We start from the raw sequence: 27,907 nt of genomic DNA on the forward strand, positions 1-27,907 counted from the left end.
TTAAATGGGACCGAGGGGCAACATCCAGGCCTCTCTGGGTGGATCAGGTTTGCTACGTACCACTCCGCAGTAAGGACCAACAGCTGCTGAGGAGCTGTCTGGGCCATCGAATAACTTCAGGAAGTTGTTTTGGCAGTCTCCGGGGTCGTCGATGCTGATCTGGGCGAAGGTGACGGTCACCACTCGGTCTCTGGGCGCCACGATGCTCCATTCACAGTAGGTGTTGTTTGGGTAGCTTCCTGGGTAGTTGGGGCTCGCGAAGGAGCCGTGGTCTCCAAACAGGGTACCACCACACCCTGCACAGAGGAACAGAGATCAGCACTCCTAGCTCCCTGAAATGATGAAGTCATGACCAGATCTGAGGGTTGGGTCTGCATCGCCATAAAGGATTGAGCAGCTGCTCCAGATTCAGTCATTTAGACAAACTGCAGCTAAACTGCAGAAAAATCTCTACAAAAGCACAGTGAAGGGACGGCGCCACCATGACACATCGGCTGCAGTCTGGGGGGTCTGAGGACTCACCGTGGGGAGAAGACGTCCAGGTGGCGTCAAAGCCGTCTCGTGAGGCGGAGAAGTCGCTTTTGAATCGTAAGTACAGCTGGTTGGTTTGAGGGAAGATGGGGCTTGGCAGCGTCTGACCACAGAAGCGACCAATCAGCTGCGAGTCTGCTGTGCTTCCGTTGCGGATCTGAGTAACAGAAGATTGAGATCAAACATCAAAACTAAAGCCTGATTACAGAGAACCTGGAGCTAGAGTCCAGCTCCAGGTTCTAGTCGCTGGTTTAAACCAGATTAACTCATCAGGGGTGAAAATCCTCCAGTGATTGATGATGATACCGTCTCACCCTGGGTGGTCTACATCATCTACCACCAGATCACAGAGCGAGGTGGAACCCATCGCTTCACTCTCTGAGGTGAAGATGGACAGAGGCTCCCAGGTTAGCATAGCTACTAGCGCTGATGGTTTGGTAGATTTCACTGGTAGGCAGAGAAAAAGCAGGAACCCTGCTCCTCCAAGGCCTACTTTATCGCTCTGATAATAGAAGTACCCCTGACCTTTGACCTGTTCTGGTTCCTGCTGAGTCATCTCCTAGCTGTCAGACAGGACTCTGTCTCCTAACCGTACCTCTCCTCATCCTGCTGTCCCTGCTAATGGAGGCTCTAATGTTTCCCTGGTGACCAGAACAGCTTCCTGAAAACCTTAAAGTGAGCGACTTTGTAACTTTGCTCCTAAAGGTTCAGCAGAGTAACATTCCTGGTCTCCAGGGAGAACCTGAGGTTGAGAACCGGCAGCCCAAACAGAGGAAGGCTTTACTGGGGCCGAGCGCGCGGCACGCCTCCAGGTCTGACTGTGTCACTGGAAGGGAGACGTCTACGGATCATCAGCCCAGAGACGTTTACCTCCAAATAGTCAAAATCACAGCTGTTGTGGCTCTCCACATCAAAGTCGTTGAAGAAGAAAGAGATGGAGTTGTTCTGCGGAGCCTTCAGGATGATGATGCAGTCCATGTTGTGGGGGTAGATGTCAGGCCATCCCGGGCTGCTCAGGTAGCCGTATTCCTGCTCATACACTCGACTGCAGTCTGGAAACCAACAACAGCAGCTTAGAGCTTCATCACAAACACTCTTCTTCACAAGCAGAGGATGAAAGCAAAGGAAAGTCAGCTTCATCAACACCTCCAACCAGCCCAGAAGCAGCCGTTTGAGGTCTGGATGGACTGGTTCTGATACCCACTAGCTATCTGGAAGCTGAAGCTGAGTCCGTTTCCTGGCAGGAAGGTATCGGACTTGAAGTACATCAGGACCGTCCTGCTGTAGCTATAGAAGTCCTGGGGACGGCCGTCTGAAGCGCAGAACTTATGGGACTGTCCGTAGTCTCCCTGGAAACACCAAGTGTGGGTTTAGTTCTGCAGAACCATACCCGGACCCTTTTCTATGTGTACTGTAGATGGGAAAAACTCTGCCTCTATGACCATTACATGGTTCCGCTCCAGGAAACAGTCTTTTCACACATTCTTTACTAAACGCATCATCCAGAGTTTCTGTTCTTTGACTCACCAAAGGCCAATCTTTCAGCTCCAGGTAGTTGCTGGAGCAGCTCTGGCTAGCATCCAGGACAAATGTCTGGACAGAGACTTTAATGGTTTCTTGAGGGGGAGCGTCCAGGATCCAGCGACAGGAGGTGAATGAAGGGTAGGCGCCGGGGAAGGATGGCGAGGTCAGGGTTTGTGGTACTACGGTAGCGTTCAGAGTTCCACCACACAGCACTGAGAGACACACAGGGAGACAGGAGGACAGGAAAATAGTGGCTGAGGTCTAGATTAGGAGAGCAGTACCATGACGGCCCAGTTACAGCTGAATGGAGACCCATTCAGTTTGAAGGAACCGTTCAGATCAGCATTTAGAACATTTTTATCTGCACATGTCCAACTGGGACCATAAACCCTGGTGTTCATTTCAGACAATAGAGACCAATGTCCATGAACTGTGGTCATTGGTGGAGGAGGATCCACTTTTGCTGTCGTTAGTCGATGGATTTGGTCTCCTGGCCTATGAAGAACCACTGAAGAGGAACGGAGGACAGAGACGGGAGGTTCTTACGTGGTACTGCCTTGTAGGTGGCGTTGAATCCTTGCTTTTGGACTGAGCTGTCGGACACAAACTGAACTGTCAGAAAGTTTCCACTGGACACGAAGTAGGCAGGGATGGAGTTTCCACAGTAGGTCCCCACCAGAGGGAAGTTCATGTTGTCTCCATCGTAAACCTGGAAGGACAAACGTTATCGGTCACTGGGGTCCAGACTAGGGTTTGCCCAGTCCACTATGACCTCCAGTCTAAGGAAACAGTGAGGTGATGCTGAGGAGTCTTTACTTTGACGTAGTCATAGCGACATGTAGAGGAGCTCTCCAGGTCGAAGGAGCTGAAGGTCAGGTTGATGGCGCTGTTCATCTGCATCTCTATGGTCCACAGACAGTTCATCCTGGGCTCATAGCGTCCATCCAGGTTTGGATCTGGTGAGCCCAACCTGCCCATAGGTGTGGTGAGGAACCCCCCACAACCCTGAGCTGGACCTGCAGACATTAACAGCAGAAAACGCTCTCATTGGCCGCTTCGAACAGCCGCCATGACCACCATTAGCAGGCTAATAGGCGAAGTGGGGTTAGAACCGGCAACCCTCTGGTTTAAGGAAGAACTTCTGATTCTGTTTACTTGATCTGAGGACATGACACTGAACAGTGGACTCACCCAGTGTCTGACTGTAGGTAGCTCTCCATCCAATGCCGCCCACCGTTGCGTCTGTCCTGAAGACCAGGAACAGGTGGTTGGCAGAAGAGCGGAGGTCAGGGGGCAGCACCGTACCACAGAACCTTCCCAGCAAAGGCGCCAAGGTGTCAGGCCCATCGTACACAGCCACATAATCGTAGTGACATGAAGAAGAAGCTTCCAAACTGAAGGTGTTAAACCTATAGAGACAGACAGGAGAGACCAGAGTCAAGGTCTCCCTTCTCCAGTACCAGTCCCTCCATGTAGACCTGAACCCTTACTTTAGATCCACCACTCGGTCTGCCTCGACGCTGATGTGGTAGGTACAGTTCATGTTGTGGTGGTAATTGGTGATGGAGAGGGCTGGACTGCTCACAGAACCGGCACTGCCGTTGAAGAAACCGCCACAGGCTAGAAGCACAGACACACACGGCAATGAGCAGGTTTATAGACGTCATCAGGTGTGAATCTCAGAGGAGGAGAGCTTGATTTAAGCAGCCATGTGAAATAAGTTTGTTTCTGAAGGAAGAACAGGAAGGACTCTGTGTTTATGGAGGACTACACCACCGGACAGGATTCCACGGTCAGCCAAACCTCAGCCATAGACAACTCCCATACTGGGCCCATTGGGGGGGTTACTTTCAACTTCTCAACTGGTCTGGATAAGAGAAACGGGGTGGGGACCCAGAGGCTCTGTTTCCTTTAACAGCCTCCTAATACCTTCCTTCAGCCGGTCTTAAGTTCTGTCAAAGACAGCATTTGGTTGTTGGCTTTACTCACGTATGGCTACGTATTCAGCCAAGAAGCCGCTGTCGTTGATCACAGAGTCCGAGTAGAAGTGGAGCATCATGGGACCGAGGGAGGAGAACGGCCCCGGGAGGTCGGTACCACACAGAGTGGCCATTGCAGTGCTGCTGGTAGCTGGGCTGTAGATCTTTAGGCCATCAAACATACAGGTGGAATGTGCTAGACAAGGTACAAAACAAAGTCTGGGTACGGCCAGGCAGGTGAACAGCTGTTTGCTAGTTCTTCTACACATACCCTCAATCTGGAAGACCTGAAAGCTGAGGACAACCACCGTCTGCTCCCCGGCATCTACAGTGTAGTTGCAGTTAGCGTGGTCAGGGTAGTGAGCTGGGAAGTTAGGAGAGACTACACGGCCCTGGGAGCCACTGAACCGGGCGCCACAGCCTCAGGGAAAGAACACAGCGACTTTAAGACTTTATGAAATCATTGTATCACAGTGAATGCAGACAACTTTAAACAGTTTAAGCAAAAAACATCAGAACTTAAACATCGGGTCATCAGTATAGAAATAATAATAAATCCAATAGCTTTTTAGGAAAGGCTTCCTATCTCAGCTGTACTATAAATATGATCTAAATGAGCTCCAGCTTCATGGCTTAGAACCTCTTCTTCATTCACTGCCAGTAGAAACCACAAACGGATCATTTTAACGAGCAAAACCAACTGGTTTACAATCTCTATAGATCAGAAGAGGCACATCGACTAAAGGGACTGCAGGTGCAGTTCAATGCCTCTGATTAGGAATGTTTGGAGATCAGGTCCTTAGAATCCAACCAGAATCTTACGGGTGCTGAAGGTCATAGAGAAACCAGTGCCGGGGGTGCCAGTGGCTTGGAACCGGCTGGAGATGATGTTATATGGAGCAACAACGGGTTGCGGTGCTGATGATCCACAGCCTGTCACCAGCAGGTCCTCAGCGTTCTGGGTGTTGCCTGACCAGACCTGCAGAGGAGAACAGGTTCAGACCTTTAGGTCCTCCACTTCAGAATTTACAGTCCAAAACACCAGAGACCAGGTCCAGCTCTCAGCAAAACGATTGATAAAACTAAGCTTAGATGGATGCTAATGTGGATCCTTTGGTCTGGGACCAGATTCCAAGATTCTGGAGCAAAATACCTTTCAACTCGTACAATTGGAATGATAGATAGATAGAGATTAATTATCAGATAGATAGATAGATAGATAGATAGATAGATAGATAGATAGATAGATAGATAGATAGATAGATAGATAGATAGATAGATAGATAGATAGATAGATAGATAGATAGATAGATAGATAGATAGATAGATAGATAGATAGATAGATAGATAGATAGATAGATAGATAGATAGGTCTGTAAAACTGACCACCAGGAGGTTCAATCGGTTATATTTCTACCACTTTTTGAAATTCTTAAACACAGAATAAATGAATAAATGAATACATTCTGTTTCCTGTTAAAGAAAGACAATGAAATTGAAAGTTGTTTAATCGTCTGCTGGAAGATAACTGGACGGAGCTTTCATGTTCCCATCAGACCACCTGCTGAGCCCAGCTAATCGGTCTAGTCAAAGTATCCTCCATCCTTCCATTTCATTCGGTAAGTATTGTTAGTTTTGTTAATGATAAATCTTCCTTGTGTTGCCATGGTTACCTGTGGACTACCACAGGGATCAGTGCTAGGACCAATTCTCTTTACTTTATACATGCTCCCAATCGGTAGAGTTATTAGACAGCATGGGATTAATTTCCACTGTTATGCTGATGATACCCTGCTATATCTGTCTATAATCCAGATGAAGCTAACCCATTACATAGATTACAGGCATGTCTGAAGACATAAAAACCTGGATGACTCTTAACTTTCTGCTTCTGAATGCAGACAAAACAGAAGTTATAGTCTTTGGACCAGAGTCTCTGAAAAAGAAGCTGATTAGTCAGTCACTTCATTTGGATGGGATTAAACTGATTTCAGATAATAAAGTAAAAAATCTTGGTGTTATTTTTGATCAGGACCTGTCATTTAAATCCCAGATCAAAGATGTTTCTAGAATTTCCTTCTTTCATCTGAGGAATATTGCTAAAATGAGCAATCTCCTGTCCAGGGGAGATGCTGAGAAACTAGTCCATGCATTTGTTACTTCAAGGCTGGACTATTGTAATATTTCAGGCTGAGGATGGATAGTCCTGTTGGTACCTTGATGTAGCTGCTCTGGCAGCTGTTGGAACTGTCTGGAATGTCAAAGTTGTCACTGAAGCTCATCTCCAGATGGTTTCCCTCATGAGCCACCACCTGCCAGGAACACTCCACGTTTGCTGGAAACACCTCTGGATAATTTGGAGATGTAATGGTTCCTGTGTCAGCGTGGATCACCCCCCCACAGCCTGGTGGAAGACAGAAACAGGTTACTATGACAACTGCTGCTAAGATGATCAGATAGGGTGACATAGCATTCAATAATAAAAACTAAAAGTCAAATTACTGTCAGAGTGATAAACATTGGAGCTGATTTAAACAGTTAGTTGGTATATGAAGAAAGAGCAGCAGGGAAGAGCTTTAGAGTAGCATCATGAACCAACCAATACAAACGTTTCCATGACAACACCATCCATCCATCCATCCATCATCCATCCATCCATCCATCATCCATCCATCCATCATCCATCATCCATCCATCCATCCATCCATCCATCGATCCATCCATCCATCCATCCATCCATCCATCATCCATCCATCCATCCATCCATCCATCATCCATCCATCCATCCATCAATCCATCCATCCATCCATCCATCCATCCATCCATCCATCCATCCATCATCCATCCATCCATCCATCCATCCATCATCCATCCATCCATCCATCCATCAATCCATCCATCCATCCATCCATCCATCCATCCATCCATCCAAATCTTACCAGAGGAGTCTGCAGACCACGAGGCAATGAATCCCCCTCTTGACGCACTGTGATCAGCCAGGAACACTACAGCCAGTTTGTTGGATCCTGATTGGATGGTTCCAGGAGAGGTGTCTCCACAGTATTGGCCAATGATTGGAGAACCAGGGGATCCTCCATTAAAGATCGTTACAGAGTCCCATCTACAGGTTTGGTGGTCTTCAACGTTAAAGTAGCTGAAAGTCAACTACAGCAGAAAGAGGCAGTGAGCAGGAAGGGAAGCCATGAGGTACTGTGGTTCTTCTCATGTTGATCCTGAACAGCATGATGGTCTGAGTAGACCCTAACCATTAGAACATAGTGGAGTGTTTGAGTGGCTCCTATGCCTCAGACTACCTCTGATCTAATAAACCTCCTAAATGGCATCAGCAGCTCTGGCTTTGCCAACAGGTTTAAGGATCTTAATGTTTGAATTCAGAGAGCTGCTGACTATCCTGGAATTCATCAAACAGAAATAGGTTTGGAATTGAAAAATCTTCCTGGATGGGAAACGAAACATCTTCAAACCTGGAAAAAGTCCAGTGGATTGTTTAACTTTTTTGGAAAGAAATAGGTTTGGTAACGCTAACTAGAATAAAACTGGACCAGAGTAGGAGACTGAAAATGAGGCAACCACTGGCCACCACTGGTAACCACTGGCAACCACTGGTAACCACTGTCAACCACTGGTAACCACTGGCAACCACTGGTAACCACTGCCAACGACTGACAACCACTGATAACCACTGTCAATCACTGGTAACCACTGGCAACCGCTGGCAACCACTGGTAACCAATGTCAACATCTGGTAACCACTGGTAATCACTGTCAACCACTGGTAACTGCTGGCAGCCACTAGTAACCACTGGTAACCGCTGGTAACCACTGTCAACCACTGGTAACCGCTGGCAACCACTGGTAACTGCTGGCAACCACTGGTAACCGCTGGTAACCACTGTCAACCACTGGTAACCTCTGTCAACCACTGGTAACCAATGGCAGCCACTGGTAACCACTGTCAACGACTGGTAACCTCTGTCAACCACTGGTAACCACTGGTAGCCACTCGTAACCACTGTCAACCACTGGTAACCTCTGTCAACCACTGGTAACCACTGGCAGCCACTGGTAACCACTGTCAACGACTGGTAACCGCTGGCAACCACTGGTAACCAATGTCAACCACTGGTAACCACTGTCCACCACTGGTAACCGCTGGCAACCACTGGTAACCAATGTCAACCACTGGTAACCACTGTTAACCACTGGTAACCACTGGCAACCACTGGTAACCACTGTCAAACACTGGTAACCACTGTCAACCACTGGTAACTGCTGGCAACCACTGGTAACAACTGGCAACCACTGGTAACCACTGTCCACCACTGGTAACCACTGTCCACCACTGGTAACCGCTGGCAACCACTGGTAACCAATGTCAACCACTGGTAACCACTGTCCACCACTGGTAACCACTGTCCACCACTGGTAACCGCTGGCAACCACTGGTAACCACTGTCCACCACTGTCCACCACTGGTAACCGCTGGCAACCACTGGTAACCACTGTCAACCACTGGTAACTGCTGGCAACCACTGGTAACAACTGGCAACCACTGGTAACCAATGTCAACCACTGGTAACCACTGTCCACCACTGGTAACCGCTGGCAACCACTGGTAACCAATGTCAACCACTGGTAACCACTGTTAACCACTGGTAACCGCTGGCAACCACTGGTAACCACTGTCAAACACTGGTAGCCACTGGCAACCACTGGTAACTGCTGGCAACCACTGGTAACCGCTGGCAACCACTGGTAACCAATGTCAACCACTGGTAACCACTGTTAACCACTGGTAACCGCTGGCAACCACTGGTAACCACTGTCAAACACTGGTAACCACTGTCAACCACTGGTAACTGCTGGCAACCACTGGTAACAACTGGCAACCACTGGTAACCACTGTCCACCACTGGTAACCGCTGGCAACCACTGGTAACCAATGTCAACCACTGGTAACCACTGTCCACCACTGGTAACCGCTGGCAACCACTGGTAACCAATGTCAACCACTGGTAACCACTGTTAACCACTGGTAACCGCTGGCAACCACTGGTAACCACTGTCAAACACTGGTAGCCACTGGCAACCACTGGTAACTGCTGGCAACCACTGGTAACCACTGTCAACCACTGGTAACTGCTGGCAACCACTGGTAACCACTGGCAACCACTGTCAACCACTGGCAAGCACTCGTAGCCACTGGCAAGTGCTGGTAACCACTGGCAACCACTGGTAACCGCTGGCAACCACTGGTAACCACTGTCAACCACTGGTAACTGCTGGCAACCACTGGTAACCACTGGCAACCACTGTCAACCACTGGCAAGCACTGGTAGCCACTGGCAACCACTGGTAACCGCTGGTAACCACTGGTAACCGCTGGCAGCCACTGGTAACCTCTGTCAACCACTGGTAACCACTGGCAGCCACTGGTAACCAATGTCAACCACTGGTAACCACTGTCCACCACTGGTAACCACTGTCCACCACTGGTAACCGCTGTCAACCACTGGTAGCCTCTGTCAACCACTGGTAACCACTGGTAACCACTCGTAACCACTGTCAACCACTGGTAACCTCTGTCAACCACTGGTAACCACTGGCAGCCACTGGTAACCACTGTCAACGACTGGTAACCGCTGGCAACCACTGGTAACCAATGTCAACCACTGGTAACCACTGTCCACCACTGGTAACCGCTGGCAACCACTGGTAACCAATGTCAACCACTGGTAAACACTGTTAACCACTGGTAACCGCTGGCAACCACTGGTAACCACTGTCAAACACTGGTAACCACTGTCAACCACTGGTAACTGCTGGCAACCACTGGTAACAACTGGCAACCACTGGTAACCACTGTCCACCACTGGTAACCCATGTCCACCACTGGTAACCGCTGGCAACCACTGGTAACCAATGTCAACCACTGGTAACCACTGTCCACCACTGGTAACCACTGTCCACCACTGGTAACCGCTGGCAACCACTGGTAACCACTGTCCACCACTGGTAACCACTGTCCACCACTGGTAACTGCTGGCAACCACTGGTAACCACTGTCAACCACTGGTAACTGCTGGCAACCACTGGTAACAACTGGCAACCACTGGTAACCAATGTCAACCACTGGTAACCACTGTCCACCACTGGTAACCGCTGGCAACCACTGGTAACCAATGTCAACCACTGGTAACCACTGTTAACCACTGGTAACCGCTGGCAACCACTGGTAACCACTGTCAAACACTGGTAGCCACTGGCAACCACTGGTAACTGCTGGCAACCACTGGTAACCGCTGGCAACCACTGGTAACCAATGTCAACCACTGGTAACCACTGTTAACCACTTGTAACCGCTGGCAACCACTGGTAACCACTGTCAAACACTGGTAACCACTGTCAACCACTGATAACTGCTGGCAACCACTGGTAACAACTGGCAACCACTGGTAACCACTGTCCACCACTGGTAACCGCTGGCAACCACTGGTAACCAATGTCAACCACTGGTAACCACTGTCCACCACTGGTAACCGCTGGCAACCACTGGTAACCAATGTCAACCACTGGTAACCACTGTTAACCACTGGTAACCGCTGGCAACCACTGGTAACCACTGTCAAACACTGGTAGCCACTGGCAACCACTGGTAACTGCTGGCAACCACTGGTAACCACTGTCAACCACTGGTAACTGCTGGCAACCACTGGTAACCACTGGCAACCACTGTCAACCACTGGCAAGCACTCGTAGCCACTGGCAAGTGCTGGTAACCACTGGCAACCACTGGTAACCGCTGGCAACCACTGGTAACCACTGTCAACCACTGGTAACTGCTGGCAACCACTGGTAACCACTGGCAACCACTGTCAACCACTGGCAAGCACTGGTAGCCACTGGCAACCACTGGTAACCGCTGGTAACCACTGGTAACCGCTGGCAGCCACTGGTAACCTCTGTCAACCACTGGTAACCACTGGCAGCCACTGGTAACCACTGGCAAGCACTGGTAGCCACTGGCAACCACTGGTAACCGCTGGTAACCACTGGTAACCGCTGGCAGCCACTGGTAACCTCTGTCAACCACTGGTAACCACTGGCAGCCACTGGTAACCAATGTCAACCACTGGTAACCACTGTCCACCACTGGTAACCGCTGGCAACCACTGGTAACCAATGTCAACCACTGGTAACCACTGTTAACCACTGGTAACCGCTGGCAACCACTGGTAACCACTGTCAAACACTGGTAGCCACTGGCAACCACTGGTAACTGCTGGCAACCACTGGTAACCGCTGGCAACCACTGGTAACCAATGTCAACCACTGGTAACCACTGTTAACCACTGGTAACCGCTGGCAACCACTGGTAACCACTGTCAAACACTGGTAACCACTGTCAACCACTGGTAACTGCTGGCAACCACTGGTAACAACTGGCAACCACTGGTAACCACTGTCCACCACTGGTAACCGCTGGCAACCACTGGTAACCAATGTCAACCACTGGTAACCACTGTCCACCACTGGTAACCGCTGGCAACCACTGGTAACCAATGTCAACCACTGGTAACCACTGTTAACCACTGGTAACCGCTGGCAACCACTGGTAACCACTGTCAAACACTGGTAGCCACTGGCAACCACTGGTAACTGCTGGCAACCACTGGTAACCACTGTCAACCACTGGTAACTGCTGGCAACCACTGGTAACCACTGGCAACCACTGTCAACCACTGGCAAGCACTCGTAGCCACTGGCAAGTGCTGGTAACCACTGGCAACCACTGGTAACCGCTGGCAACCACTGGTAACCACTGTCAACCACTGGTAACTGCTGGCAACCACTGGTAAACACTGTTAACCACTGGTAACCGCTGGCAACCACTGGTAACCACTGTCAAACACTGGTAACCACTGTCAACCACTGGTAACTGCTGGCAACCACTGGTAACAACTGGCAACCACTGGTAACCACTGTCCACCACTGGTAACCCATGTCCACCACTGGTAACCGCTGGCAACCACTGGTAACCAATGTCAACCACTGGTAACCACTGTCCACCACTGGTAACCACTGTCCACCACTGGTAACCGCTGGCAACCACTGGTAACCACTGTCCACCACTGGTAACCACTGTCCACCACTGGTAACTGCTGGCAACCACTGGTAACCACTGTCAACCACTGGTAACTGCTGGCAACCACTGGTAACAACTGGCAACCACTGGTAACCAATGTCAACCACTGGTAACCACTGTCCACCACTGGTAACCGCTGGCAACCACTGGTAACCAATGTCAACCACTGGTAACCACTGTTAACCACTGGTAACCGCTGGCAACCACTGGTAACCACTGTCAAACACTGGTAGCCACTGGCAACCACTGGTAACTGCTGGCAACCACTGGTAACCGCTGGCAACCACTGGTAACCAATGTCAACCACTGGTAACCACTGTTAACCACTTGTAACCGCTGGCAACCACTGGTAACCACTGTCAAACACTGGTAACCACTGTCAACCACTGATAACTGCTGGCAACCACTGGTAACAACTGGCAACCACTGGTAACCACTGTCCACCACTGGTAACCGCTGGCAACCACTGGTAACCAATGTCAACCACTGGTAACCACTGTCCACCACTGGTAACCGCTGGCAACCACTGGTAACCAATGTCAACCACTGGTAACCACTGTTAACCACTGGTAACCGCTGGCAACCACTGGTAACCACTGTCAAACACTGGTAGCCACTGGCAACCACTGGTAACTGCTGGCAACCACTGGTAACCACTGTCAACCACTGGTAACTGCTGGCAACCACTGGTAACCACTGGCAACCACTGTCAACCACTGGCAAGCACTCGTAGCCACTGGCAAGTGCTGGTAACCACTGGCAACCACTGGTAACCGCTGGCAACCACTGGTAACCACTGTCAACCACTGGTAACTGCTGGCAACCACTGGTAACCACTGGCAACCACTGTCAACCACTGGCAAGCACTGGTAGCCACTGGCAACCACTGGTAACCGCTGGTAACCACTGGTAACCGCTGGCAGCCACTGGTAACCTCTGTCAACCACTGGTAACCACTGGCAGCCACTGGTAACCACTGTCAACGACTGGTAACCGCTGGCAACCACTGGTAACCAATGTCAACCACTGGTAACCACTGTCCACCACTGGTAACCGCTGGCAACCACTGGTAACCACTGTCCACCACTGGTAACCACTGTCCACCACTGGTAACCGCTGTCAACCACTGGTAACCTCTGTCAACCACTGGTAACCACTGGTAGCCACTCGTAACCACTGTCAACCACTGGTAACCACTGGCAGCCACTGGTAACCACTGTCAACGACTGGTAACCGCTGGCAACCACTGGTAACCAATGTCAACCACTGGTAACCACTGTCCACCACTGGTAACCGCTGGCAACCACTGGTAACCAATGTCAACCACTGGTAACCACTGTTAACCACTGGTAACCGCTGGCAACCACTGGTAACCACTGTCAAACACTGGTAACCACTGTCAACCACTGGTAACTGCTGACAACCACTGGTAACAACTTGCAACCACTGGTAACCACTGTCCACCACTGGTAACCCATGTCCACCACTGGTAACCGCTGGCAACCACTGGTAACCAATGTCAACCACTGGTAACCACTGTCCACCACTGGTAACCACTGTCCACCACTGGTAACCGCTGGCAACCACTGGTAACCACTGTCCACCACTGGTAACCACTGTCCACCACTGGTAACTGCTGGCAACCACTGGTAACCACTGTCAACCACTGGTAACTGCTGGCAACCACTGGTAACAACTGGCAACCACTGGTAACCAATGTCAACCACTGGTAACCACTGTCCACCACTGGTAACCGCTGGCAACCACTGGTAACCAATGTCAACCACTGGTAACCACTGTTAACCACTGGTAACCGCTGGCAACCACTGGTAACCACTGTCAAACACTGGTAGCCACTGGCAACCACTGGTAACTGCTGGCAACCACTGGTAACCGCTGGCAACCACTGGTAACCAATGTCAACCACTGGTAACCACTGGCAACCACTGGTAACAACTGGCAACCACTGGTAACCACTGTCCACCACTGGTAACCACTGTCAACCACTGGTAACCAATGTCAACCACTGGTAACCACTGTCCACCACTGGTAACCGCTGGCAACCACTGGTAACCAATGTCAACCACTGGTAACCACTGTTAACCACTGGTAACCGCTGGCAACCACTGGTAACCACTGTCAAACACTGGTAGCCACTGGCAACCACTGGTAACTGCTGGCAACCACTGGTAACCACTGTCAACCACTGGTAACTGCTGGCAACCACTGGTAACCACTGGCAACCACTGTCAACCACTGGCAAGCACTCATAGCCACTGGCAAGTGCTGGTAACCACTGGCAACCACTGGTAACCGCTGGCAACCACTGGTAACCACTGTCAACCACTGGTAACTGCTGGCAACCACTGGTAACCACTGGCAACCACTGTCAACCACTGGCAAGCACTGGTAGCCACTGGCAACCACTGGTAACCGCTGGTAACCACTGGTAACCGCTGGCAGCCACTGGTAACCTCTGTCAACCACTGGTAACCACTGGCAGCCACTGGTAACCACTGTCAACGACTGGTAACCGCTGGCAACCACTGGTAACCAATGTCAACCACTGGTAACCACTGTCCACCACTGGTAACCGCTGGCAACCACTGGTAACCGCTGGCAACCACTGGTAACCACTGGTAACCACTGGTAACCACTGTCAACCACTGGTAACCACTGGCAGCCACTGGTAACCACTGGCAGCCACTGGTAACCACTGGTAACCACTGGTAACCACTGGTAACCTCTGTCAACCACTGGTAACCACTGGCAGCCACTGGTAACCACTGTCAACGACTGGTAACCGCTGGTAACCACTGGTAACCAATGTCAACCACTGGTAACCACTGTTAACCACTGGTAACCGCTGGCAACCACTGGTAACCACTGTCAAACACTGGTAACCACTGTCAACCACTGGTAACCGCTGGCAACCACTGGTAACCAATGTCAACCACTGTCAACCACTGGTAACCACTGGCAACCACTGGTAACCACTGGCAACCACTGTCAACCACTGGCAAGCACTGGTAGCCACTGGCAACCACTGGTAACCACTGGCAACCACTGTCAACCACTGGCAATCACTGGTAGCCACTGGTAACTGCTGGCAACCACTGGTAACCACTGTCAACAACTGGTAACCGCTGGTAACCACTGGTAACCGCTGGCAGCCACTGGTAACCACTGGTAACCACTGTCAACCACTGGTAACCAATGTCAACCACTGGTAACCACTGTCCACCACTGGTAACCGCTGGCAACCACTGGTAACCAATGTCAACCACTGGTAACCAATGTCAACCACTGTCAACCACTGGTAACCGCTGGCAACCACTGGTAACCACTGGCAACCACTGTCAACCACTGGCAAGCACTGGTAGCCACTGGCAACCACTGGTAACTGCTGTCAACAACTGGTAACCGCTGGTAACCACTGCTAACCGCTGGCAGCCACTGGTAACCACTGGTTACCACTGTCAACCACTGGTAACCACTGTCAACCACTGGCAACCACTGTCAACCACTGGCAATCACTGGTAGCCACTGGCAAGTGCTGGTAACTGCTGGTAACCACTGTCAACCACTGGTAACCACTGTCAACCACTGGTAACCACTGTCAACGACTGGTAACCGCTGGCAACCACTGGTAACCAATGTCAACCACTGGTAACCACTGTCCACCACTGGTAACCGCTGGCAACCACTGGTAACCAATGTCAACCACTGTCAACCACTGGTAACCGCTGGCAACCACTGTCATCCACTGGCAAAAGCTGGTAACCACTGGCAACCACTGGTAACTGCTGGCAACCACTGGTAACCACTGTCAACCACTGGTAACCACTGTCAACCACTGGTAACCACTGGCAACAACTGGTAACCACTGGCAACCACTGTCAACCACTGGCAATCACTGGTAGCCACTGGTAACTGCTGGCAACCACTGGTAACCACTGTCAACAACTGGTAACCGCTGGTAACCACTGGTAACCGCTGGCAGCCACTGGTAACCACTGGTAACCACTGTCAACCACTGGTAACCACTGTCAACCACTGGTAACCTCTGTCAACCACTGGTAACCGCTGGCAGCCACTGGTAACCACTGTCAACGACTGGTAACCGCTGGCAACCACTGGTAACCAATGTCAACCACTGGTAACCACTGTCCACCACTGGTAACCGCTGGCAACCACTGGTAACCAATGTCAACCACTGTCAACCACTGGTAACCGCTGGCAACCACTGGTAACCACTGGCAACCACTGTCAACCACTGGCAAGCACTGGTAGCCACTGGCAAGCGCTGGTAACCATTGGCAACCACTGGTAACTGCTGTCAACAACTGGTAACCGCTGGTAACCACTGGTAACCGCTGGCAACCACTGGCAACCACTGTCAACCACTGGCAATCACTGGTAGCCACTGGCAAGTGCTGGTAACTGCTGGTAACCACTGTCAACCACTGGTAACCACTGTCAACCACTGGTAACCACTGTCAACCACTGGTAACCACTGTCAACGACTGGTAACCACTGTCCACCACTGGTAACCGCTGGCAACCACTGGTAACCAATGTCAACCACTGTCAACCACTGGTAACCGCTGGCAACCACTGGTAACCAATGTCAACTACTGGTAACCACTGTCCACCACTGGTAACCGCTGGCAACCACTGGTAACCAATGTCAACCACTGTCAACCACTGGTAACCGCTGGCAACCACTGGTAACCACTGGCAACCACTGTCAACCACTGGCAATCACTGGTAGCCACTGGCAAGTGCTGGTAACTGCTGGCAACCACTGGTAACCACTGTCAACAACTGGTAACCGCTGGTAACCACTGGTAACCGCTGGCAGCCACTGGTAACCACTGGTAACCACTGTCAACCACTGGTAACCTCTGTCAACCACTGGTAACCGCTGGCAGCCACTGGTAACCACTGTCAACGACTGGTAACCGCTGGCAACCACTGGTAACCAATGTCAACCACTGGTAACCACTGTCCACCACTGGTAACCGCTGGCAACCACTGGTAACCAATGTCAACCACTGTCAACCACTGGTAACCGCTGGCAACCACTGGTAACCACTGGCAACCACTGTCAACCACTGGCAAGCACTGGTAGCCACTGGCAAGCGCTGGTAACCACTGGCAACCACTGGTAACTGCTGGCAACCACTGGTAACCACTGTCAACCACTGGTAACCACTGTCAACCACTGGTAACCTCTGGCAACCACTGGTAACCACTGTCAACGACTGGTAACTGCTGGCAACCACTGGTAACCACTGTCAAACACTGGTAACCGCTGGCAGCCACTGGTAACCACTGTCAACGACTGGTAACCACTGTCAACGACTGGTAACCACTGTCAACCACTGGTAACCACTGTCAACCACTGGTAACCGCTGGTAACCACTGGTAACCACTGTCAATGACTGGTATCCACTGTCAAACACTGGTAAAAGCTGGCAGCCACTGGTAACCACTGTCAACGACTGGTAACAACTGTCAACCACTGGTAACCACTGTCAAACACTGGTAACCGCTGGCAGCCACTGGTAACCACTTTCAACCACTGGTAACCACTGTCAACGACTGGTAACCGCTGGCAACCACTGGTAACCAATGTCAACCACTGGTAACCACTGTCCACCACTGGTAACCGCTGGCAACCACTGGTAACCAATGTCAACCACTGGTAACCACTGTCCACCACTGGTAACCGCTGGCAACCACTGGTAACCAATGTCAACCACTGGTAACCACTGTCCACCACTGGTAACCGCTGGCAACCACTGGTAACCAATGTCAACCACTGGTAACCACTGTCCACCACTGGTAACCGCTGGCAACCACTGGTAACCAATGTCAACCACTGTCAACCACTGGTAACCGCTGGCAACCACTGGTAACCACTGGCAACCACTGTCAACCACTGGCAAGCACTGGTAGCCACTGGCAAGCGCTGGTAACCACTGGCAACCACTGGTAACTGCTGGCAACCACTGGTAACCACTGTCAACCACTGGTAACCACTGTCAACCACTGGTAACCTCTGGCAACCACTGGTAACCACTGTCAACGACTGGTAACTGCTGGCAACCACTGGTAACCACTGTCAAACACTGGTAACCGCTGGCAGCCACTGGTAACCGCTGGCAACCACTGGCAACCACTGGTAACCACTGTCAAACACTGGTAACCGCTGGCAGCCACTGGTAACCACTGTCAACGACTGGTAACCACTGTCAACGACTGGTAACCACTGTCAACCACTGGTAACCACTGTCAACCACTGGTAACCGCTGGTAACCACTGTCAATGACTGGTATCCACTGTCAAACACTGGTAAAAGCTGGCAGCCACTGGTAACCACTGTCAACGACTGGTAACAACTGTCAACCACTGGTAACCACTGTCAAACACTGGTAACCGCTGGCAGCCACTGGTAACCACTTTCAACCACTGGTAACCACTGTCAACGACTGGTAACAACTATCAACCACTGGTAACCACTGTCAAACACTGGTAACCGCTGGCAGCCACTGGTAACCACTTTCAACCACTGGTAACCACTATCAACGACTGGTAACCACTTGTAACCACTGGCATCCGCTGGTAACCACTGGTAACCACTGTCAACGACTGGTAACTGCTGGCAACCACTGGTATCCGCTGGTAACCACTGGCAACCACTGGTAACCGCTGGCAACCACTGGTAACCAATGTCAACCACTGGTAACCACTGTCCACCACTGGTAACCGCTGGCAACCACTGGTAACCAATGTCAACCACTGGTAACCACTGTCCACCACTGGTAACCGCTGGCAACCACTGGTAACCAATGTCAACCACTGTCAACCACTGGTAACCGCTGGCAACCACTGGTAACCACTGGCAACCACTGTCAACCACTGGCAAGCACTGGTAGCCACTGGCAAGCGCTGGTAACCACTGGCAACCACTGGTAACTGCTGGCAACCACTGGTAACCACTGTCAACCACTGGTAACCACTGTCAACCACTGGTAACCTCTGGCAACCACTGGTAACCACTGTCAACGACTGGTAACTGCTGGCAACCACTGGTAACCACTGTCAAACACTGGTAACCGCTGGCAGCCACTGGTAACCGCTGGCAACCACTGGCAACCACTGGTAACCACTGTCAAACACTGGTAACCGCTGGCAGCCACTGGTAACCACTGTCAACGACTGGTAACCACTGTCAACCACTGGTAACCACTGTCAATGACTGGTATCCACTGTCAAACACTGGTAAAAGCTGGCAGCCACTGGTAACCACTGTCAACGACTGGTAACAACTGTCAACCACTGGTAACCACTGTCAAACACTGGTAACCGCTGGCAGCCACTGGTAACCACTTTCAACCACTGGTAACCACTGTCAACGACTGGTAACAACTGTCAACCACTGGTAACCACTGTCAAACACTGGTAACCGCTGGCAGCCACTGGTAACCACTTTCAACCACTGGTAACCACTATCAACGACTGGTAACCACTTGTAACCACTGGCATCCGCTGGTAACCACTGGCAACCACTGGTAACCACTGGTAACCAACGGTGGTTCCACAGAGGCAGGTAGGGGGGTTTAGGACTCACCGTGATGGTGTGGCCCACGGGAGCTTCCAGGAGCCAGGCGCAGCGACTGGGGCTGGGGTACTGGTCGGGATAATTAGGGCTGGATATCACCCCGCTGTCTCCTGTCTGCCAGCCTCCACATTCTGCACAGACAAATGTTCATCTGAGGCCCCTGGGGGCTTAGATTTGGTAGCTAGGTAGGAAAGGTATCACCATCTTACCTGAGAACAAGTACTTGGCCTTGAAGCCCAAATCTCCCTGTGAGGAGTCGGTCTGGAAATGGACCCAGAGTTCTGGAGTAAACACCACTATAGGGACAGGTGGGATACTTTGCCCACAAAACCTGCCCAATGGGTCCCCATCGGCGTCGCCTGCAGACATGGACAACAACCAGAGAAACTCAGCAAGCTCCAGTTTATACAGCTCACTGCATTAGCACGCTGCTAGCTTAGTCCTCACTGTAATTCTACGATAAACACATTAGCATTCATCTGATCCCGCTGCTATGTAGAGAGTTGGAGACCGAGAATGGTTGGCCTGGTTCATTTTACTGCCCTAATTATTTACTTATTTAATGGAATTCAAAGTGGGCGTGGTCAAATGGCTCTACAGTGCCCCCTGTGAGTGAGATGGGGAAAACTCTAAGTCGCAGAGATTTTAATTTTTTTAACCAAGTTTGATGTTGCAAAATGATGAAAAAAAAGTCTAATGGAGGTATGCTCTAAAGCTACAGGAAGTCTGTCATTTTGGGTCAAATTTTTCAATTTTGTTGACACCAAGCTTAATAATTTTCAAGAAAGTTTCAGTAAGCACAGCTTTATGGCAGCAGTCATATTGGTTAGCTAGTGGAAGCGAAGCTGTTGGCCTACCAGCTAGGTCTGCGATATCTATTCCAGAGCTATTGAAGGATCTATATAGTTTTCACACTGTGTAAACATATTTCAGTAAAAGGTGTAGTACAAACTTAGCAACACACAGTGAATACAGTGGCAAACATGGAAAGCAAGCTCCCGTACACATCCTGGCAATAACAAGATTCTTGGTAATAACATTCTCAACTCAACTCTGCATAAGCCAAGAAACAACTTTAGAAAAACAAGCTTAGAATATGTCACACAGATTTCCACACAGATTCCTATGTGCGTATCAGGCTATCCTGCTCATAAACACTTAGGAAAAGCCAAAGCCAGAATACACACACATGCATTACACAATGTTGAAAGGAAGGTATAAATACAGCTTCAGATGGATGCACCATTTCAGGGGAAAATAGCTTTGAGATGTTAGCGCTCTATGCTATTATTAGACAGCTGTTGGAATTCAACCTGTCAATAAAAGGTTTCCCCTCCACAGGACAAAACGAAGTGAATCATCTGAGTGTCTTTTTTTCCGCCTCATTGGCCTGAGTAAAGCGCATCAGGAAAGAGAGTTTATAGCCACTAGGCTAGGGCTGCAGGGCGCCCCACTTGCATAAACTAAAACAGTAACAAAGAAAGAAACAGATAGCAGGTTGGCTCTGTGGTGATGTTGCTAGGCTAAAAGTCGATAAAAAGAGTTAAAAAGTTCATGTAAATTAGTTTAGACTGGCTGCTTGGGTCTATGAAGTTAGAAAATTATGCATATGAAACTATTTGTCACTGCCTTTAATGGAATGAATGTTTGTGTATTTGAAGAGCTGTGAGGTGTACAGTGTGTGAGTCTGTATGATTGGTGCTGTTAGAAGTGTGTTTGGTGATAAGCAGTGTTGTGCCTGAACGCGTTCATTGAACGAAAGTTCATGAACTCGTTCATATTTTGGGCGAACGTGAACTGAACGTACTGCATTACTGCCTGATGAACGTTATTGTGAACTCGTTCATTCTGGTGTCTGTGAACGGCACGCTCTCTCAGTTCAGCTCCGTTCAATAGGTTGCCAGATTTCTATAGAGTCCTCCAGGCGAAACCCCGGCTAAATCACACCGTAAACAGGCCTTAATATGTAGCGGGAAAAACACCCAATCTGGCAACACCAGCTACCAGCGTCGTAGCCTACAGCCGCGTGCGTCATCAAAACAAAATGCAGCGTGGAAGCCCCAGCAGCATGGAGGCGACTTAAAACTGTTTTATGACCAGGTGGTCGGTGAGGATGATGGCAACAAGTTTGCCCGCCGGCTTTCAGTAAAAAAATCCGCACTTCAGTAACCTTAAATTCCTCCCTCAGCCTGGTCCCTCAGTTTGTGTTAGTAAAATCTTCTTGAGCGGAGGTCTTCAACAGGGGATCCGCGACCCCTAGGGGGTCTACGGAGGTACTGCATGAGGGTCTGCATGGTTAGTTGATATTTTTATATTCCCCCCCTGCATTTTTTCCCCCACTAATTGAAATGTCTTTAAATACTCATTAACATGAAATCAACAGACTGTAGTAAACAGATAAATGGAGACAAAAGATGTCTTTCAGTCATCAATGCACACATTCAGCGACACACAGAAGCTCTTTCAAGCTGGACACCGTTTCCTTCACAACACCTGTCCCATCAACCAGGAATCAGAATCAGAAAAACTTTAATAATCCCAGGGAGAAATTAATTTCTTTACATTACTCCATCTGTAATAGAGTGACTATAGGACACAATTTCATACAATATATATAAATAGGGGGTCTCGCTCCATCTCGCCATCAGTTTGGGGGTCCTTGGTCTGGAAAAGAAGACCCCTGTTCTTGAGGGTTTTACTATCCATGTAACTTGTTTGTTAAACCTGCCTGGTATAATTTTCCAGGATTCCAGTATTCCTTTTTAGTATGTATTGAAAAGGAATTTCAAATGGAAAAAAATATTAAAATTAAAAAAAAAAACATTTGCACCTTAAAGACTACTTTCCTATTTTTCTTTTAATAATTACTCATAAAAAGACCATTCAAGCAGCACATTTTCCTGATGTTTCTGAGAATATACTGTAGGGGTGAAAGCTGCAGCTGCTACTAGTGTGAAGTGAATGGACAGCAACAAAGCGTTAAAGCAACAATGGGGAAATGCTGTCCCCTCAATGCTAATGTAAACCCTGGTTGGATAAGGATTCAAAACTGGATATGAAGATGAAATCTGACGCACAGTTTCAGGGTTACAACTGATAAAATAATTGCTGTCTGTGGTTCTACAGTAGGCTATGGTGTAATTGAGCAATATATGAAAAAAAAAGAACTATGAACTAGTTCATTTTTTGGTTTTGAATTATGAACTGAACTAGTTCATTTTAAAATGTGTGAACTGAACTTTGAACTAGTTCACGTAGAAAGAGAACTTTCCCAACACTGGTGATAAGAAATCTAAGTGCTCACTAAAAAACATCTGTTTAAATTCAAACCTCCTTCCAGATCTGTGATCAGATCTGCTGACTCACTGTGATCCAATCCGGCTGAAAATTGTAAGCTAAGATAGTCTCTAAAAATTAATAAATTGCAGATTTAAAACAACCTTTCCAAAGTGTCCCCGAGGACATAAAAGGTCAAAATAAAAGGAGGCAGCAAGAGTCTTAAGAGGACAGAAAAAAGAACAGGTCGGCCAATCACGCTGCAGTATTAATGTTTAGGGCGGGACTTCTAGCTGTGATGGAAGCAGCTGAACTAAACCAGCATGGCAGTGGGAGGAAGTAGCCTAGCTATGCTAACTAATCTTTGACAGGCTAACAGCTAAGCTGTCATGGTGTCTGCTTTCATTTTGTTTCTATTTAATTTGCTATTACATTTGTAGAACTGAACAAAAGTTACTACTGTAACTACGGTTCTATGAATCCCGGATGACTGCCAGAGGCGGTGCTTCAAGCACTAGATGATCATGCTTTTGCGTGCGCAGCTCAAGTATTAATGACAACAAAGTCACCTGTGACCTGCCAGGGACCCACTGGACTCTGTTTAGCCAAATGGTACCTGGCGTTCAATCCCTCGATCTTCTCACAAGAAGCAGAGATCAATAGGGACCAACTACTCTGCCGGTCATTCTGGATTCATAGAAAGGTAGTTACAGTAGTAACTTTTGTTCTATTTCATCCCTACTGAACACCAGAGACGGTGCTTGAAGTGCTGCATAACTTATGTCAACAAGGTAACGAGGAATCGGCAACACTCAAGGGACAACCCTTACACCACCCACGTAATGTGATTTAGAGGCATGCTGCTCCAGGATTCCTTGAAGGGAATGGGGCTCAGCCACATTCACCCTGTAAAACCAAGTAAAGTAGTAGGTGATGTCCAGGAGGCCGCACGGCATATAACATCCAATGGCACCCCTGTCATGGCAGCAAATGTTAACATGCCCCTTGTAGAGTAGCACTTCACTCCTGTCGGCAGCAGCCGGTCCTGCAAGGTATAAGCCTTAGAGATCAAATCCACAACCCAGTGTGCAAGCCGCTGCTTAGAAAGTGGCTGACCGTTCAGTGAGCCGGTGTAGCAAACAAAAAGAATATTTTTGCTTTTTATATTATATGCCTCAAGGGCACAAACAGGGCACAGTGGTTCAGGGAGGGATCCAGTGTCCAACCAAGCAAGATGGAGCAGATTCCAAGGAGGAAGACAGGGCCAATATAAATTGGGAGAGAGTTCCCAATCTGGCCCATGTGGGCCCCGGAGTCATAGGCCTTGCAGAGAAGGTCATCAGTAACGTGACACTGAAGGTGCAGACAACGGGCACTGGGCCTCAAAGCCTCATCAGGTGAGACAATAAGAGAGGCAATGCCAGGTTTCACAGCTGGCATCTGCCCCAAGTCAAACCTTGGTGACTCCTGCATAGCCGCCAGAACCCTGCCATCTGTTGTCAGAGGTGAAAGTGCCTTGGTGTTTGACCAGCAATCACGTAGTTCCCGTGTATACTCCCCCGAGGGAGGAAGCACAAAGGCAGTCTCAGATCTACTTTGTTTAAAGAAGGCACTGGAAGCTGGAGGCTTGGCCGGAGGGACATCAATATGTAAGAGGGCAAGGGCTGTTAGAATGGCAGCTGTCAAAGACTACCCCGTATCCTCCTGGGTGGAAATTGATTCAGAACCAGAGGCCCCGGAGCCCAGCCCTGGAAGGTTCTCAAAAAAATGGGTGTCAGAGGCAGCCACCAAAATAGCATCATCATCGATTGATGCTCCGCCCTGCCCTGGAGGGAGAGCTGTGCTACAATCATCACCAGCCTGAAAGGACTGGAAAAGGGCCCCTCATTTGGGCCAGCTCGGTGCTGAGATGATCCACTCTTGTGGACAACCTCCCTGCATTGGTCCGCCTGGCTCACTTCGCCAGCGCCGAAGGTGCAGCCACTGTAGGCCGTTTGCACCTTGCCTGCGTGATTACCCCGGGTCCGATTAATTAACTAAAGATGAACTCAGAACGAGCAGAAACGCTACTGGTGAGTTAGATAAACAACATATAGAGAACTCAGCATGAGCAGGAAATGCTACTGGTGAGTCAAAAAATAACTTAAAGAGAACTCAACGCGAGCAGAAATGCTACTGGTGAGTCAGATAAACAACATATAGAGAACTCAGCATGAGCAGGAAATGCTACTGGTGAGTCAAAAAATAACTTAAAGAGAACTCAACGCGAGCAGAAATGCTACTGGTGAGTCAGATAAACAACATATAGAGAACTCAGCATGAGCAGGAAATGCTACTGGTGAGTCAAAAAATAACTTAAAGAGAACTCAACGCGAGCAGAAATGCTACTGGTGAGTCAGATAAACAACATATAGAGAACTCAGCATGAGCAGGAAATGCTACTGGTGAGTCAAAAAATAACTTAAAGAGAACTCAACGCGAGCAAAAATGCTATTTGTGAGTCAGATAAACAATGCAAGCAGTAGACTACTGCTATTAGTAAAGAACAAAGCCTACCAGTCGTTGCAGAGGCAACCTCAGATCTGGTAAGGGTAAAGAAAGAAATAAACAGCTTGTGCAGTCCCTGGAGGGCGAGACTTACCTGCAGCTCCGACCAAACCCGTTCACAGGGCTGCCGGCAACAAGGAGCTAGGATATCAGTGGTACACACAGAAGCAACCAGCTTCACGCAACCACACCTGCATGCAAGAAGAACAATTGGGATTGAATGCCGGATGCCATGTGACTAAATAGAGTCACGTGGGCCCCCGGCAGGTCACAGGTGACTTTGCTGTCATTAATATTGGACCTGCGCATGCGCAAGAATGATCATTCAATGCTTGAAGCACCGCCACTGGTGGTCAGTAGGGATGAAATAGAACCAGGGTTTTAGAGGATCCCTCCCGGTCGCTAGCTTAATGAGATTCAGCGTTCTGCAGAATGTAGCAATGCTGGATTCTGGGAAGGCCTCGCCCCCATTGGACAGGAACTAAGGACATACTTGAGGATGGAAACAGGAGGCAGGAAGCAGCCTCAAAGTATCCTGAGATAAACAGGAAGTTGGAAGGTAAAAGGTGGCGTCCATGTTGGCAGAACTCACCCAGGCGGAACTGGAGGTAGTCCAGCTCGCAGGTCTGATGGTTTTCCAGGTGCAGGTCTTCAATAAGGACCACGATGGAGGAGTTGATGTGTAGCGGGTTCTGGATCAACCACTCACAGTTCAGGTTGTTGCTGTAGTTGGACACCAGGTATCCAGGGGAGGTGAAGTTTCCTCCTGATGGGTCATTCAGAATCCCACCACATTCTGACAGAACAACGAGGAATGAGACCAATGAGGAAACACAGGGAGGCCTCCCTGCTGGCAGGATGGATTGAGGAACCAGCTCACCTGCAGGCTCATCTGAGGAGTACATAGCCATGAAGCCTCCGCTGGACACCGAAGCATCGGTGCGGAACACCACTGCCATGGCGTTCCCAGATGACTTGACCTGAGTCCCAGGAGACACGGTCCCACAGAATCGCTGGAGGCGAGGGGCGTCGGCACCGAGGCCATTAAACACCTGGAACAGATGCCATTCTGTTCAGAACATGGGTCTACAGAAGGAGCTTCTCACCTTTTCACCAACATCTTCCCCCTGCACCTCTACTCTGGTGCTGATGCTGAATGTCTGAATGAGGAGCTTCAGATGCTGAGGTTATAATCCAGGAAATGAGTATCTCCTGCTGAGAGCAGAATTCAACTGATGTCGCCTCCAGCCAGGGTGGGGCAGGTTTACACCATCTGGGTTATTTGATGATGGGGAGCATTAGAGCTGAGGAGCCAGCTAACTGGAGGGATAAAGGTTCGCAGTAGAACACCTCTGGAGTTCCTCACAGCTTCTGTTGGGTTTGGATCAGTGTTTTTAATCATGGTTCTGGTTCTAGCAGTGGCCAACCAGCAGGGAAGTAGGTCTTCTAGGTCTCAGTTTTTATGCTCTATTTATAGATCAGAGTGAAAAAGTTCAAACACAATGAATGGTCCTGAACAGGTTCCCACTGTAGATGGACGATCATTCAGTCCTTCTGATCTACTGAAACAGAGAAGGAGGGTCCACTGCCCCCCACACACAGAGGGAGGGTCCACTGCCCCTCATTACACAGAGGGAGGGTCCACTGCCCCTCCAACACAGAGGGAGGGTCCACTGCTCCTCATTACACAGAGGGAGGGTCCACTGCCCCCCCACACACAGAGGGAGGGTCCACTGCCCCTCATTACGCAGCGGGAGGGTCCATGCCCCTTCACACACAGAGGGAGGGTCCACTGCTCCTCATTACACAGAGGGAGGGTCCACTGCTCCTCTTTACAAAGAAGGAGGGTCCAATGCCCCTCTACACACAGAGGGAGGGTCCACTGCTCCTCATTACGCAGCGGGAGGGTCCATGCCCCTTCACACACAGAGGGAGGGTGCACTGACCCGCATTACGCAGCGGGAGGGTCCATGCCCCTTCACACACAGAGGGAGGGTCCACTGCTCCTCATTACACAGCAGGAGGGTCCACTGCTCCTCATTACACAGCAGGAGGGTCCATGCCCCTTCACACACAGAGGGAGGGTCCACTGACCCTTATTACGCAGTGGGAGGGTCCATGCCCCTTCACACACAGAGGGAGGGTCCACTGCTCCTCATTACACAGAGAGAGGGTCCACTGCCCCCCCCCACACACACACAAAGAGGGAGGGTCCACTGCCCCCCCACACACAGAGGGAGGGTCCGCTGCCCTC

The 27,907-nt window shown here is 49.8% G+C and overlaps 1 protein-coding gene across 1 annotated transcript; it reads right to left on the reverse strand.

Moving 5' to 3' along the window:
- LOC119781135 (cubilin-like) lies at positions 1–27,718 on the reverse strand (the record flags this gene model as incomplete). Its single annotated transcript, XM_038281522.1, has 20 exons — positions 1–296; positions 523–688; positions 1,402–1,583; positions 1,736–1,880; positions 2,059–2,267; positions 2,602–2,764; positions 2,872–3,071; positions 3,247–3,464; positions 3,546–3,675; positions 4,045–4,230; positions 4,306–4,455; positions 4,857–5,013; positions 6,251–6,438; positions 6,974–7,199; positions 19,840–19,961; positions 20,040–20,189; positions 26,246–26,449; positions 26,534–26,705; positions 26,760–26,834; positions 27,600–27,718. Coding segments are annotated over 20 exons (3,458 nt in total), but the record flags the coding sequence as incomplete, so codon positions are not given.
- Positions 27,719–27,907: the final 189 nt, after the last annotated feature.

Source organism: Cyprinodon tularosa, unplaced genomic scaffold (genome assembly GCF_016077235.1).
Source record: "Cyprinodon tularosa strain WSP-4 unplaced genomic scaffold, ASM1607723v1 ctg1714, whole genome shotgun sequence".
In the NCBI taxonomy this organism is placed as follows: Eukaryota; Metazoa; Chordata; class Actinopteri; order Cyprinodontiformes; family Cyprinodontidae; genus Cyprinodon; species Cyprinodon tularosa.